Source organism: Microtus ochrogaster, chromosome 5 (genome assembly GCF_000317375.1).
Source record: "Microtus ochrogaster isolate Prairie Vole_2 chromosome 5, MicOch1.0, whole genome shotgun sequence".
Classification (NCBI taxonomy): Eukaryota; Metazoa; Chordata; class Mammalia; order Rodentia; family Cricetidae; genus Microtus; species Microtus ochrogaster.
Genome location: NC_022012.1, coordinates 90,594,861 through 90,610,872, shown reverse-complemented (window position 1 = coordinate 90,610,872; position 16,012 = coordinate 90,594,861). Strand labels below are relative to the sequence as shown.

General features: G+C 42.2%; 1 protein-coding gene across 6 annotated transcripts in view; it reads right to left on the bottom strand.

The window, feature by feature from the left end:
• Golga4 (golgin A4) overlaps positions 1–16,012 on the bottom strand; it is a 96,595-nt gene that overhangs the window by 46,022 nt on the left and 34,561 nt on the right. For 5 of the 6 annotated variants that reach the window (XM_013346546.2, XM_013346547.2, XM_026779380.1 and 2 more), the window contains 8 exons: positions 15,594–15,905; positions 12,368–12,415; positions 10,003–10,059; positions 6,901–6,999; positions 6,305–6,437; positions 4,424–4,608; positions 4,073–4,156; positions 1,814–1,961 (listed from right to left, as the gene is read on the bottom strand). In XM_013346546.2, the coding sequence (XP_013202000.1) occupies positions 1,814–1,961; positions 4,073–4,156; positions 4,424–4,608; positions 6,305–6,437; positions 6,901–6,999; positions 10,003–10,059; positions 12,368–12,415; positions 15,594–15,905 (1,066 nt within the window). The remainder of the gene's footprint in view (positions 1–1,813; positions 1,962–4,072; positions 4,157–4,423; positions 4,609–6,304; positions 6,438–6,900; positions 7,000–10,002; positions 10,060–12,367; positions 12,416–15,593; positions 15,906–16,012) is intronic. The other variant, XM_013346548.2, reaches the window with a different exon arrangement.

The window sequence follows — 16,012 nt, the reverse complement described above, 5'->3', positions numbered from 1 at the left end:
CCTGTGCACGGTGGCTCACACAGGCTTCTATTCACTGACGGCAAGCCTGCCTGTAGTGTCTTATGACACTTGTGTTTAGGAGCTCGTATTCTTCAATGAGCTAGTATCCTCCCGACAGGAATATTCTTAGGTTTAACGAGAACAAGTTTATCAACTAGAATCTCCAAACCTCTTCATAAAACAACACAAAGGAGAGAGAGATGCATGGACAACCACAGATGGCACAGATGGCATTAATCAAGTGTTTCTGCCACATGGCTGTTTCTCTCACTGGTACCTTACAATGTGTTTTCTAAGACCATTTCTCAAAAGTGTGTCCTAGAAATCAAATCCTTATCAAATTCAGACCTTTATAAAACTTCATCTACTTCCCACCACCCACTTCATGAAACATCTATTGTACTTCCCCTAAAACCTAAGCGTTCCTGTGACCGCCTGGAGGAACTTCTTCTCATTTATTTCTATCAGTCAAACTCGAGACCTCTCAACATATACCCTGAAGCCACAGTGCTCGAGTAAAAATTCTTGACTACACATTTACTTTTTGTGCATAAATGGAGACAAATTAATCTTGGGTTCTCCTATTTGTAAAATGAGAATGATAGTATTGTTTGATAGAAAATAAGGATTAAATGTAGGTACAAGTGTAACAGCAGAGCCTGTCATTACGTGTAACTACTGCCACAGAAGTGCCAACACATACCTTGTTATTATGCTTAACCATTACTGCAGTAGTGTAAACAAACACCAGCAAGCAGCAAAGACTAAAGCAGCTTTAAACCTCACTATGAAAGCTAATGTGACCTATCCAGTCTCTCCACAGACTGAACCACAGGCTGTGACTCTTAAAAGATGCTCCAGTTCTTACCTCCACATGCCTACAAGTCAATTCCACTGGTAATCCCATGGCTAATTCAAATTCAAAATATCTTAAACAAATGTTCTAGTAGTCAAGCCCGAACTTCCCAATTTAGAGCCCCTTACCATTCAGCACTGTCTTTACTTTAAAATGAGGGACCATCTCAGATCCTTACTTCTCTTCTGTTCCTCTCTCCTTTCCTCCTCCCCGAGCCACCACCCTAGGCAGCCAAAGCATTCTCTTCCTCAAACCTAACTTCCTGCTCTGCTTCCAACTTCATTTCCTTTCCACATACAACACGAGCTTCCATATGCTCACCTATACCGCTTCCTATTGTCTGTTCTATACACAGAGGTCTGAAGGCCACCGCCAGCCTCTTCATTTCCCACTTCAGCAAACAGGTTTCCAGCTGATGCCCATGTGCTCCTCTGCAGACTCATCTTGCAGGGACTGGCATGTATACAGTCCACCTCTCCCTAGTTATACTCTGCTCACCCTCCTCTTCCTTAGGACTACTCAGTACTTAGTGCAATGGACACTACAATGGCCTGGGTTCTAGTCAGCTAATATGTTTAATGCTGGACTGTTTGCTGGGACCAGTGGAAACAGACACATACTGTATGCTTTCTATTTACTCTATATCATCTATAAAGAAACGGTTATTTTAATTATGACTCACGCTGTGATTACTTGTTTGACTGATTAAGCCTTAATTTTAACATTCTAAGGTGGAGATCAAAAAACATTTTCTACAATGGATAGATATTAATAGTTCACATATGGTCTCGGTCACATTTTCTTCTACCACTTAGAAATTATAAAAAAAAATCACCCAGGCCACAGAGGCCTTCTCCAACAAGCACTGTAACATCTTAACTATATCAACAACTAACTCATTTGTTAAGATACTCCGTGAATTCTGGAATGATCTAAAGTGTACCCCTGTGTTCTTACCAGCTCTTTCAGACTTCTCTTTCTGTTCCCGCAGCTCCTCTCCTTGGGTAGTCATTTGTTTGAGACGACTACGAAGCTGAGCAATTTCCTCTTCTTTCAGTCCCAGGGTCTCCTGCATCTGCCGCTGTGTCTCTGTTAATACCATTCCCTGAACAGAAGTGCAGACTCTACAGCATTTGCATAACAAAACTGCACCACCAGCACACAGCACAGCTTAAATGAGGTGAGAGGCAGAAGAAGCATTTCTTACTAAGGACAGTGGAAGACTCTTCAGCAGCTCACAAACTGAAGCCCATGTTTCTGCTCTGTGCCTTAGCAGACCAGGTGTGTCGATATGGAAATTTTTAACTGTAGGTTTAGTACTTTTAAGCACCCCATGTTTCAGTTACAAGGTTTGTTTTACAGTCTTGCAAAAGATGCAGTGATTCCCATATTAATAAATAGTAATGAACAAAACTAGCCTCTGCATGTGACTCGGGCAGAACAGCCACAGCTGACATCTGTACTTTCCCACACAAATAATTCCAGACATCATGTTGCTGTGGAATATTACTTAACTAGGCAACGATGTGTTTCACCTTGCCTGGCTAAGGCATCTGATGGGTCTAATAAAAAGCAGAAGGGCCAATAGCTTGGGAGGAAAGGGATATGCGAGGCTGGCAGGCAGAGAGAATAAATAAGAGGAGAGAAGAGAAAGAAGAGAACGAGGGAGAAAGAGACACACCCAAGCCCAGAAACCAGGCAGTCATCAGACAGACAGACACTGGAGGAAGCAGAAAAATAAGATGCATACAAAGAAAGGTTAAGAAGCCTCGAGGCAAAAGGTAGATAAAGAGAAACAGGTTAATTTAAGAGTTAGTCAGAAACTAGTCTAAGGTAGGCCGAGCATTCATAACTAATAATAATCCTCTGTGTCATGATTTGAGAGCTGGTTGCTGGCCTAACAGACAAGGACTGGTCCACTATGTAGACTAGCTCCTGTACAGCTGGATGGAGCAAGGCTGGAGCCCAGCCGTCCCTAGTCCTCTTCTCTCCTGTGACTCCCTCTGGCTCCACACTACCCCTGCCCATGCAAGGAAGGCCCTGCCATGCCTCCACTTTGCTAGAGGCTTCTCTTCCTGCTACAGAAATAAAGGTCAAGGTATGGGAAGAAATCAAATCATCACATACAAAATCAGTCATTCTAGATAAACAAAAAATCTGGGTAGTTCAGCTAGTCTCCTGAAGAGGCACTCAGACCTTCCCTTAAGGGCTTCCTGACCCTGCTGTGGAGCATGACTCCTCAGACGGCCAATGCTAATGTTAACAGAGAAGTAAAGCGTAGTCAAGAAAATTAAAACAGAGTAGTGGGCCTTTACTGTCTCCAAAACTCATGTCACAAAGGAAAGAAAACAACAGAGAGAAAGGACAACTAAATCCATAGATTAAAAGAAGTCTTAAGAATCTTATCAATTACAATAAGAGTTTACTTAATTTGTAAAAAGAAAAATGTATGAGATACTAAGAAAATTCAGAAAATGACTAGAGAGCGGATGCTATCGTGAACTGCTGTTAAACTGCTAGGTGTGATCATTAGGTGGTTTTAGTTCTGTGGAAATAAAGAGTACTTTGTTTCAAAGCTAGGTTAAAATAATGTAGTTATGAACCAACACATTAAACAAGATGATAGATGGCGTGAAATGAACTGGGAGATGTTTTACAAAAGGGCCGGAGAACCTGGGATGAAGCAGGGCAGCTGTCCCTGCTAGGTGCTAGCTGCTGCTCTAACTCCACTGCCTACCGTGAGCTCAGCCCTTCCTCACTCCTCCAGGACCCTAAGCATCATAACGTCCATACGTAGGAAGTCTCATGCTAATGTATACATTATCATTTTACTTTTACATTTATGCTTTACTTTTCAGGCAAGTGAAATGATCAATCTACTTCTACAATGTGAAAGAAAATACTGAAACCATTTGCAGTCAACAGATCTTAACTTTAAATATTTTTTTCTCTGCAAAATAGGTATATATTACAAACAGATTCCCTTTGTAGTCTCTACTATTGTCTCTAAGACAGAATGCTGACTGGTATTAAGAAAGCAGAGAATCAGGCTTATTAATGCTAAAACTACATAAATCTAGAAATTAGAAATAGTTTTCATGGAAGCAGCTACAAAAATTTAGAAAAGCAGACATATATATAAATGCTTCTAGCTGCTTTCAAAGCAAATTTGGGGGCCCCTAACAAATCTCAGTATCATAAATTTGGGAGTTTTACCTTATCTTGTTCAAGCTGTTCAATTAAGTTCTTTGCATCACGCAACTGAGTGATAAGTTTAGTCTTCTCAGCCATATGAAGCTCCTAAAAAAGTTTAGAAATTCATTTCCATCTCTAATATCTTTGCCTCATTTGAGAACTCTATGCAGCTTATCTAACCTAGATAAACCTTATCGTGTAATGGGAAGAAGTACAGAGGACTCTCCAATGTGTGGTGAGTGCTCTAAGACCCAGGGCACGTGGGTGCTCAGACAAGGACACCCTCTCCACCCTGTCCAGAGGAGGCTCGGGCCACACTGGAGCCTGTCAATCTGGTTTTACTCATTTAAACAGAACTCAGTGGTCCCTCACCTTTATCTTTTCCAGCTCCTGCAACCTTTCCTCCAGCTGCTCCTGCAGGGCTTCCTTTTCGCTGACTAGCAGTGTGCACTGCTCCTTATGGGACCGAATTGTTTCCTTACAACGCTGCAGCAGATTCTCCTGACGTTTCACTCTTTGTTGAAGCATTTCCAGTGTTTTAGCAGAAGCTCCGCCTCCTACAAATGGTAAAGCAGCAAGAACAGGGGAAAGAGAGATGCTCAGTGGGGGAAGATGCTCGTCCCAATGTGGTGGAGAGAACCTCCTGAGCTGTCCTCTGACCTTTGCACATACATCATAGCATGTGAACACTAACAGACACTAAATCAAGAAAAGGAATGAAATAAAAACATCTTTTAAGGAATACAAGAGAACTCTGGAAACAGTTCATCGTTTTAGAGGTGAGGGTGGCAGGGATGCTGGAAGCTATGTTTAGCCTTCTGCAAGCTAAACACTCTACCACTGAGCTACAGGCTCTGTCCCTGCAATGTCCTCTTCTATCCAAACCTACCTACCTTCTGAGACAAATAAGAAGAGAAAGGACACTCCAATAATCCAAGTAGCACTCTGATGTGGGATTTTCCTCTGTATGCTGTGATTACCATTAATGAATAAAGAAACTGCTTTGGGCCTGTTGATAGGGCAGAACTTAGGTAGGTGGGGAAAACTAAACAGAATGCTGGGAGGAAGAAGGCAGAGTCAGAGTCAGAAGAGACACCATGGAACCTCTGCCAGAGACAGATAAATTGAAACTTTGCTGGTAGGCCACAGCCTCATGGGGATGCACAGATTAATGGAGATGGGTTAAATTAAGATGTAAGAGTTAGCCAATAAGAAGCTAGAGCTAATGGACTAAGCATGATATAACTAATACAGTTTCTGTGTGATTATTTTGGGTCTAAGCTAGTTGGGCGGCTGGGAATCAACAAGCGGCCCCTCCTCTACAGCACTCTTCCAAACTCTTATCCTCAAGTTACTGTGTGATATGTATATAAAGATGCCAAGTATAAATTCACACCATTAGTGGTTCAGCCTTCCCCTGGAATGGACCTAGCCTACTTAGAAGGCTGTTATTCCTAAGTCCCACTAGTTTCCATCTCAGAAGTATTCCTAAATATTCTTTCTGGTCACAGTCTGATCTCTTCCTAGAAGGAGCTCTGGTAACTACAGCTTTTATGAGTGCATCACACCTGAGAAACAGCTCAGAAAGCTGAGCCTCAGCAGCTTTCCTTAACTGACTGGACCAAAGTCTACCATGAGTCTCTTACTTTGTAAGAGAACAAAGCCATAAGGCAAGTGTGGTGGCACAAACCTGTAAGCCCCAAGGCTAAAGCAGAAAAAAAAAATCACAACTTGAGTGATCTAGGTTACATACTGAGACCCTGTCTCAAAACTAAAGTAGTGTAACTTAATTTATATACTTCAATTATTTCAAAATGTGGTCTCCTTAAAGTTTATGCGATTTTCAAGTCTTAAATCAGTTGATTTTTTTTTCCTCTTAAAAATAAATAAATAAATAAATAGATGGTTTTAAAAAAACTAACTTAAATCTTTGAAGAAACATTAGGGAGGGGGCTGGAGAGATGGCTCAGAGGTTAAGAACAGTGACTGTGCTTCCAGAGGTCGGGAGTTCAATTCCCAGCAACCACATGGTGGCTCACAGCCATCTATAATGAGATCTGGTGCCCTCTTCTGGCATGCAAGCATACATGGAAGAAATATTGTATACATGATAAATAAAAAATCTTTAAACAAAAGAGACATAGGGACAAGGACACCTTACTTTTGCCTAAGTCTACTCTATCAGCTCAAATCCTAAACTCTCAACATTCTCCTCTGATTTTTAAATTATACCCTGATAACAACACAGCTTACCCACTGGCTCCCCGACATCCTCTATCTTCTCTTTGTCAGTGTCCACTTCTGCCTGGAGCTCCACTGGAGGGGGCGGTGGTGGTACATCAACACTCACTGGGCCATTTTGTAAACGTTGCTTTAGGAGAGAAACCTAAAAAATAATAATAATAAAAAAAACAGTAGTAGAAACAAGTTTGGCAGAATATTTACAATTTGTAAGAAATAGAGTAAGCCTGGTTGGTGGCAGTGCACATCTCTAATCCCAGCCCTTGGGCAGAGGCAGGCAAATCCCTGAGTTCAACGACAACATCTACAGAGGGAGTTCCAGGATAGCCAGGGCTACGTGGAGAAACCTTCTTAAAACACAAGAAAGAAAAGAAGGGAGGGAGGGAGGGAGGGAGGGAACAATATGTTTATTCTACCAAGCAGAGTATAGCTGTTTGTTGCATGTGCCACAATCAGTCAAAAAGTACAACAAATAAGATATAGTGCTAAAATGGAAGAAAGGAAGGGTTTTGAAACCATGCTTTTCATTTCTACATGTGAAGCTCCTCAGCTGTCCAACTACAACCCCTGTTTCCAGCACTGGCTTCCATGCCTTTGCTCACTCTTACCTGTGTCTGGAGAACGCTGATGTACTGATCTTTCTCCTCCAGACAAGCATCAAACTCTTCCTGGAGATGTCTCTTTGCTTGCTGGTCCATTTGCAGCTCCTAAAACACAGAAGGTATTACAGGTAGCTTCCAATATAAAACAACAGATACAAACTTCAAGTTCACAGCATCATTGTTTCAGACTTGCCTCACTCTTACGATAACAGATACAGAAGAATTAGAGAATCCTCAGTGTGGAAGACATTACTATTTAAAATCTTAATATCAGTAAATAATTTCGTTCCTTAAACAATATGAAAGTCTGCAAAGAAACAGTATTCTTGTGAAGACCTGCAAAGATCACCAGTAATGTACAAAGGAAAGTGGGCTTGAGATAAAAGCACAAGGTAGGGCTAAACTGTTACCACGGCAACAGAACGCCAGCAGTGTCCTCCCCAAACAGCCTAAATCACTGCTATCTGCTGAGCCAAGAGGATGAATTAACATTCGACCACCAAGGAAGAAAACTTCCAGTTCCTGAAATCACTGGAAATGCTATGTTTAAGGTGGTTAACCGGAAATCAATGTTTATCTCTGCTGCACCAGGCACTAGATGGCCCCCCAGCTCCAGTCTTCTCTGTCCTCACTGATTCTACCTATCCTTTGGGTGCAGTTCTGCGTCCTCTCCCTTTCTTAGACCGTTAGAGATGAACCAACAAGGGAAAGCATTAGGTAGGACACCAAGCCTCCTTACTGTTCTGGCATTGTTACCTCATTAATTAAATTTAAAATATCCCTGAATTTAAAATAGTCAAAGTTATATTTTGTTGTCTTGTTGACCTGCATAGGACCCGACTCTTACTAACTGCTCTCTAAAGTCTAGGTTTTCTCTTCTACGGCTATGAACAAGGCCCAGTCGCCAAGTCTTGATTTTTAATTCTATCATCAGGTTCTGAAGAGATTTCTTAGGTCAGCCCCCTTTGATTTAATCCATCCTTCTCGGATCTGCAACAGAAATTCTCTTTGGATAGGATTCCAAGGGCTTATCTCCCCAGATCTCGCACTGTTTCACACTGATTAATTCTCAAAGCGCTGAGGCATATCTTGTACTGAGTGCTCTGGATTCTTCCCTGCACCTAAGATACTAACAGGCAGCAAAAAGGAATTTTGCATTGCTTACCCGTCTATTAATAAAGCAGAAGTCCACGCCCCACTTTCTTGAGGATAGCTCCCTCAGTGAGGGACTCCTTAGCAGAATGCGGCAGGACAAAAAAAAAAAGTATTCTGTGTCTCTCCATAAAACACCATTGTGAACACCCTCAAAACTTGTGCCCACCTCTAACAAACATTCTCTAGACTTTAACCAAGTCTGTACTCCACGGTACATGTATCTAATCATCGCATGCATAAAACCTAGACATTAAATTTCTTGACCCAAAAGAATCAATTAATGACCTTCATTTATTCTCAAAATGCAAGAAAATGAACAAACAATACATTAAGTAAAAAGACATTATTTGTGTCTCCAGGAGAAGCAAAGGTACTTGTAACTGCAAAAAAGCATCAAGGTGATTTCTCACCCCACCCTGCTCGCTACACTCTCAGCCCATGCTCTCCAAACCAGCTGTCTTCCAAGTCAAACCAGCAACATGGACTTGGAAAGACTGGGGTGAGGCTTAGTCCCTTCACCATCACTTCATAGGGACAAGTGATTCTTCCAGGGTATTAGTTCAAACGCACCTCACAAAAGAAGAATGATATTGTTATCTGTATGATAAGGGGCAATGTTTATTTTAGGTGAAGTAGCAAAAATAAACTAGTTTTCAAGGTCATGTTTAGAATTTTTTTGTTTTGGAGACAGGGTTTCTCTGTAGCTTTGGAGCCTGTCCTAGAACTAGCTTTTGTAGACCAGGCTAGCCTCGAACTCACAAAGATCCGCCTGCTTCTGCCCCCCAAGTGCTGGGATTAAAGGCAGTGCACCACCACCGCCTGACTTCATGTTTCGAATGTTTTAAAGAGCAAAACAATAAGAATGGGATATATACAAAATATAACAAGAGACTAGAAAGAAAACATGATTCCAATATAAATGAAACAAAATAAGAAATTCATACATGAGCAACACAATGTGTCATTAAAAATAACTAATGCACTGGGTGGTGGTGCCACACGCCTTTAATCCCAGGAGGCAGAGGCAGGGGGATCTCTGTGAGTTCGAAGTCAGCCTGGTCTACAGAGGGAGTTCCAGGACAGGCTCCAAAGCTACAGAGAAGCAACAGGGCTATTCTTAGTGACATCGATCACTCAGAGGAGCAAGTCCACTGCTTTTCTTCTGCTCTTCTCACAGAGAGCTCTCTCCCTCTCCTTCCCGCCACCTTCTCTAGACTATTCCACCACTGAGCTATACTCCCAGTCTTACAGGAGCAACCACTATTTATAAATTTATCAATCTGCTACTTTCTGGACAGATTGGTGCTTTTAACACATACCTTGGACTGATAAATTCTATAAATAAAATTCTATTCGGAATACATAAAATCCTAAACTACTCTTATTTGTCCTAAAATCATTTGCTTCAAAGCTCTTAAAATAATAACCAAAGTAGCAACTGATACCCATGAACAACATTCACAACAAAACCACGTAACAAGATATTCTGAGCAATATTAAAGCAGATGTGGCGAAAGCTCCGGTAAATGTCTGCTTATTGCTGAGCTCCAGGCAGGGACTGGCAACGAGGCATCTGAAAAGCCCTCCCAGTGTGGGCTCAGTGTAGAGGTAAAATGCTGCCCCGAGGGACATCAAGGAGCTCAATCTAACCCTATGAAGAACTACCTCTCCAAATGACAAGTTCTTTTATGTCAGCAAGGCTGCATGGAGTAGGAAAGGCGAAAGGAAGCCCAGGATGTTGAGCAGTGGGACAATGTAGCTTTGCAAGTGGACACTGACGAGCCACAATGCAGACTTAGACCTTTTATTTCATTAATTGCAACAACAACTACCACAGAAAACCACACAAATGAAACCCCAGAGATGGTGTGTGAGCTCACAGGCTCATTTTCCCACCTCACTGTGTGGAGTATTGCTCTAAAATTGTTCTAAAGTATCAGTCACCAAACTTACCTCTCTCAATTCTGAAATCCTCCGAAGTGATTTATCTTGACTCTGACTCAATATCCCCTTTAAGAGAAAAAAAAAAAGGCAGTTAAACATCTACATGGCATATTCATGCAGAAAAGCAAGGCTATGTTAATGCAGGAAACCTGCTAACAGTTAAAGTGTGACAGCACAGGATTCCTCTCTGGCCATGTAGCTACATTTGCCAAAATGCATTGACTTGCAAGTCAGACTACAAACTTAACTACAGTTAACTTTAGCAACAGGAAATCTGTAAAGTAAATGCAAACTTCAGAAGCAAATGATTTCACTACAACTTGGAGTTCACAGATCATATTAATTATGATTATGATGTTGTAAAGATTTCTGTAAAATAACATTTTTCTTTTAAAAAGAATCTAATTTTTTGCAGGGCAGTGGTGGCACATGCCTTTAATCCCAGCACTCAGGAGGCAGAGGCAGGCGGATCTCTGTGAGTTGGAGGCCAGCCTGGTCTACAGGAGCTAGTTCCAGGACAGGCTTGAAAGCCAAAGAAAAACCATGTCTCAAAAAACCAAAAAAAAGCCGGGCGGTGGTGGCGCACGCATTTAATCCCAGCACTCGGGAGGCAGAGGCAGGCGGATCTCTGTGAGTTCGAGACCAGCCTGGTCTACAGAGCTAGTTCCAGGACAGGCTCCAAACCCACAGAGAAACCCTGTCTCGAAAAACCAAAAAAAAATTCTAATTTTTGCCAGGCAGTGATGGCCACATTTAATCTTGGCACTCGGGAGGCAGAGGCAGGTGAACCTCTGTGAGTTCAAAGCTACAAAGTGAGTTCCAGGACAGCCAGGGCAACATAGAGAAATCCTGACTCGAAAAAACAAATCTAATTTTCACGAACAGCATTACAGAGGGTTAAATTAGTAACTGTTCATTAAAAAGAAATCAAGTGGGGCTGGAGAGGTGGCTCAGCAGTTGACTGCCCTTCCACAGGACCCGGGTTCAGTTCCCAGCACCCAGTTTGCAGCTCTCAACCATCCATAACTTCAGTTTGGGGTCTGACACATTCTACTGACCCCTGCTGGTACCAGGCACACACATGGTCACAAACAGGCATGCAGGCAAAACACCACACTCATAAAAAATAACAATTAAATTCTTTTAAGAATTTTTTAATCAAGTTAAAAGAGTAAATTTTTTTTTGCCTCACACTTTGGAGGCGGGCAGGATGCTTTCACTAGTACAAGGAATTAATGGCAAGTGGCAGCCATGGAAACAGAGTAACCATGTGCTCTTGTCTATCACCAATCAGAGGTAAAAAATTAAGGTGAGTGATGGCATATGCCTGGAACCACAGCACTCAGGAAGCAGAGTCAGGAGGATGGCTGCACAGAGACCCTGTCTCAGGAAAACAAAAGAAATAGGATAATTTGTAGTTTCTAGACTTGTATAACAATGAGAGAGAGAGAGAGAGAGAGAGAGAGAGAGAGAGAGAGAGAGAGAGAGAGAGAGAGAACATCGGTAGGTGAAATGTCTGTTTACTGATAGAGACAGATCCACCTCTCTCTGAAGCGCTCTGGGGCAGAAGTTAAATGTTGTCGACTACTGTCAAGCTTAACGACAGACTTTTACTATAAGCACCCTCATGTTTATTCTTTTAAACAAGCTAACATGTCAGTGGGTGGAGCAACGGGACTTCCTCTTTGGCAGCTTTAAACCATTCCCTGGTATCCAGATGGGTGAAAGGCTATCTGTCAAGTGGTTAGCCAGACAGCCCTCTGCCAGCACCAGCTACTCTGAAAATTTTGCAGATACACGGGAACTTGGGGCCAAAGCATCCTGTGGTTCCTGAAGGTCCATGTTCTAGCCACAATGGCTCAGTGTGCTGGACTTTTGGCCCCTCCAAGTCTTAGTGAACTGTAAACGACCTGCAGCCATCTGTATCAAGAAAACGTTTCCCCCTAGTGACCCAGCAGCAGCATCTGGTGGGCGCACATACTGTCCTCTATTCTCATGAGCAGTGTGATGGTGTAAACATATGGTACAAATACAATTCTGCATGAAGCTCTGCAATGACTGGTGCAGACACTATGACGGCACGTTCTACGTTTACAGGCACACTGCGTGGCTCCTCCTGTGCTGCCCTGGGTGCTGCAGCAGGCTCAGTAACAGAATCGGAGCTGCTGGGATTGCTGTACCTACTTGTGGTCTTTATCATGGGAAACATCTCTGGGGTCTCTTTCACTCACTCTTTTATCAAACCTCTAGTAATGGTAAAACAGGCTAAATCTGGAACTACACAGACTATTTCAACAAGAGAGTAAACGTCTCTACAAGACCCTTTCTAACTTTAAAATCAAGTAAGAGACACAACAGGCAATGAAGCACTTACTTGTAACTTTTTCTTCTCCCTCTGAAGAGTCTGATACGCTGTGACGAGCTAAAACAAACAAACAAACCACCAAAATGACATTAGCTATTTCTCAATAAATACAAGTCATTATTCTAAATGATGCTAAAATTTTCTCTTTATAAAAGTCAAAACCCAATCACAACAGTCCTGTATAGATAACTGAGCCTAATACAATCCATAACAACTAAGTAACGTGGCAAGTCCGTTTCTAAAACTTAAGTTGTAAGTTTACTGTGAATCTCTGGGCATGTGTTTAACACCTAATTTACAGGTGAGAATTGAGCCAACTTGCCTGCAGGTGGAAGGTACCCAACTGTAGTCACGGACTGACTACATCTGCCACAGAAAGCACTGTGCAAGTGTTTGCTGAAAACAATTCCAGGGCCTAACCCAAAACCGACTCACTGAGAACGGAGGGACACAGTGACGTGCTGTGTGATATTTTGTTTGTGTTCTGACAAATAAAGCTTGCTTGGAGTCAGAGGGTGGGGCTAGCCACTATCTGACCAAAGTTAACCACAGAGGCTTTGGAGGACTGTAGACAGACAGGACAGGAAGTAGTAAGGTGGCGTAGAGAGGGATCATGGCCTCTTTGGAAGAAGGATGGGAACAGGTGGAGAGGACTGGTGGCTTTTCTACTTCTCTGATCCTGATATTGACTCCTGAATTTTTGATAAAGAATAATTTGAATGATGCTTCACTGGAGAGACAGAAATCTGTTTTTAAAGTTCTCCAGGTGACCTTTGTGTTTTAGACTACAACATTAAACAGAATAATAAAAACGTCTGAAGAAAGAAATGCATATCTAGCAGAGAGAAATGAGTAATCCAAGCCCTAACCCAAACATTAGAATAGACATTTCAGCACAACTCGATGAAGCAATGGAGAAATATCCCTTCACCCCTGTAGGTTTCACACGGTTGACAGCTGCATTCAATGCACAACGGGGACCTGCATTAGTAGAGCCAATGGCTCTGACAAACTAGTGCAGCTATAGGGAGCATGATCTAGTAAAAGAGTCTCCATTTTCCTTGGAAACATGTGTGCCCCCAATGTCACTGCTGCTGTCTGAGTCAAGAGGGAGGCAGTTGGCAGTGTAAGGGAAGTGAGTCTGGGAATAGACTTAAGAATCTGGAAACACCTTCTGCTTAGGAACAGGACCTTTATTAACTTTAGGCTGGAAAGGCTATTGGTAACCAAAAATGAGGTGGGGTGGGAGGAAGAACAGCTCAAGAGTTAGATGTCACTTACAGCATGACTTCATCCCGGGTACCTGCAGAGCAAGGAAAAGTAGATGCAAAGGCTATGAAGTCTCTGTGCCTGAACAGCTGCTTGATTCTAAGATAGCCTAGAATGGGAGAGCAACCAGAGTGACTGAGAACCAAACAGTCTACCAGCTGCTACCTAGCCGGCCTTAAGCAAGTTACTTCATCTCTATGGATTCCTTAAGCCCTTTTCTACAAAAATGAGCAAACTCACATTTGCTTCGTAAGGATGGTACAAAATTAAATGCCATTATAAACGTAAAGGGTATCTGGCATACTTAAATGTTAACTATACTGTTGTCCCAGCCTCAGACATAAAACTATGGATAAAAATGTAAAAGTAGCATAAAGATAAGCAAAAATATTTAAAACCATTATTAAAATTAGTAGAAATAAAATAATAATAGTTTAAGATTTTTGAAGGAAGAAATTACCTCGTTCCATTGCTACATAACAGACACCTGGCTTCAATGTCCCATTTACATTTCCAGGGTCCATGAGATTAACTCCTTTCTATTTTGCCATAAACTATAAAACTATTTTATAGTTTTAATAAAAAGGTAATTTAAGTATTTCATCAAGATTTTCATTTTGTTTTGGGCAGTATGGGTAGACGGTGAAACCTGGGCACCTTTCCACCCTAACCCTGAAGTTTACTGTTCATCAAAATTGATGTGACACTGGTATGCCACCCATGTCCAAGTCCAGTGCTGCACACTGAGTGTGATAACCAAGAGCACGGACAACCAAGGCTTTCCTGAAGCACAATTTCTAAACTGCACTTGACAGAGAAGGACTCAAGGGAGGCATACAGTTTCAGTTCCCGAAGTACCAAACAAACAAATCAGAAAAGCACTATTTACTTCCTCCCTTACATCAAACAGAGTGAGTCACCACGGACTTAATAGTTAGCAGATTCATGTTAGAGGGCTAGAGAGATGGCTCAGTGGTTAAGAGCATATTACTCTTTTCAGATAACGCTGGCTCAATTCCCTGCACCCACAGGGCAGCTCCCAACTGTCCACATCGTAACTACAGTTCCAGGGGCTCTAATATACTCTTCAGGCCTCCAAGTGCACCAAACATACACATGGTACACAGACATACATACAAGCAAAACACCTATACACATAAAAAATTATTTTTTTAAAGATTCATGATAGACAAAATTTTAAATGTCCAAAAACTAAAATCTGAGCCTGTCAAGATGGCTCATTGATTAAGGGCATTTGTAGCCAAGGACACTGGTTGCTGGGATCCATATGGTAGACTGAAAGAACCACCTCCCACAAGATTGTCTCTAACCTCTCCTCTCATGTGTTATGGCATGCATTCATGCATGCACATGTAAATACAAAATACATAATAAAAAATTTAAATTTAAATATTGGTACAAGGAGAATGAGCCAAATCTTTGAGGTCATCAGGCTATCTAACCAGTGTTTCTCACCCTTCCTAATGCTGTGATCCTTTAATACAGTTCCTCATGCTGTGGTGACCCCCTCAACCATGAAATTATTTTATTGCTACTTCATAACTGTAATTTTGCTACTGTTATGAATTGTAATGAAAATATCTGATATGCGACCCAAAGGGGTCTCGACCCACAGGTTGAGAACCACTGATCTAAAGCATGGCTGTCAGAAGAGATCATTTTGAAGCTACTCTAGTCAGAGATGAGTAACATGAGAGACAGAGAGGAGAAAGAGGATGACCTCTGTCCTAGGTGTCCATAGACACTGCAGAGAATGTGAAAACCAGGCTACACACCATATCCCAAAATGTCAGCCTGCTAAAAGGCATCTGTACCACAGGAAGACCACCTGCCCCAGGAACCAGGACCAGGTCAGGTGGCCTCAGACTTCAGGCAAAGAGCAATATGTGAGAAAGAACAAGCCCAAGGGGAGCGTATGACTGTGTGAGCCAAAGCCTGCTCCTACCTCTGAGTATTTCCCTCGGTAGCTACTTAAGCTTCGCTCCATTCTCCTCAGCCGCTGCAGCAGCTGCTCTCTGTTGAGACCGTCTGAACTCCCTGCAGTGTCTTCAGCCTCGCTCTCCATGTCAGAAGGTGGATCAAAGGTGGCAGCAGGACAGTCCAGGTCAAGTTGGTTCAATGACTCTCTGGAAGATGTTCGTACCATAGACTCTTTAGAAGACCAGAACAGAGATTCCTTTATGGGACTTCGAAACAGAGACTCCACGGAAGGCACTCGGAGCTGCAGCTTCTGCGCAAAGGTCTGCGTGTCCCCCGACTGTAGGCAAAGCCCAAAGGGCAAGACTTAAATACACATTTCAGATATCTACTACCCCGTCACCAGCAGTGCTCTAACAAATTCAATATAACAAATTCCAGAGAAGT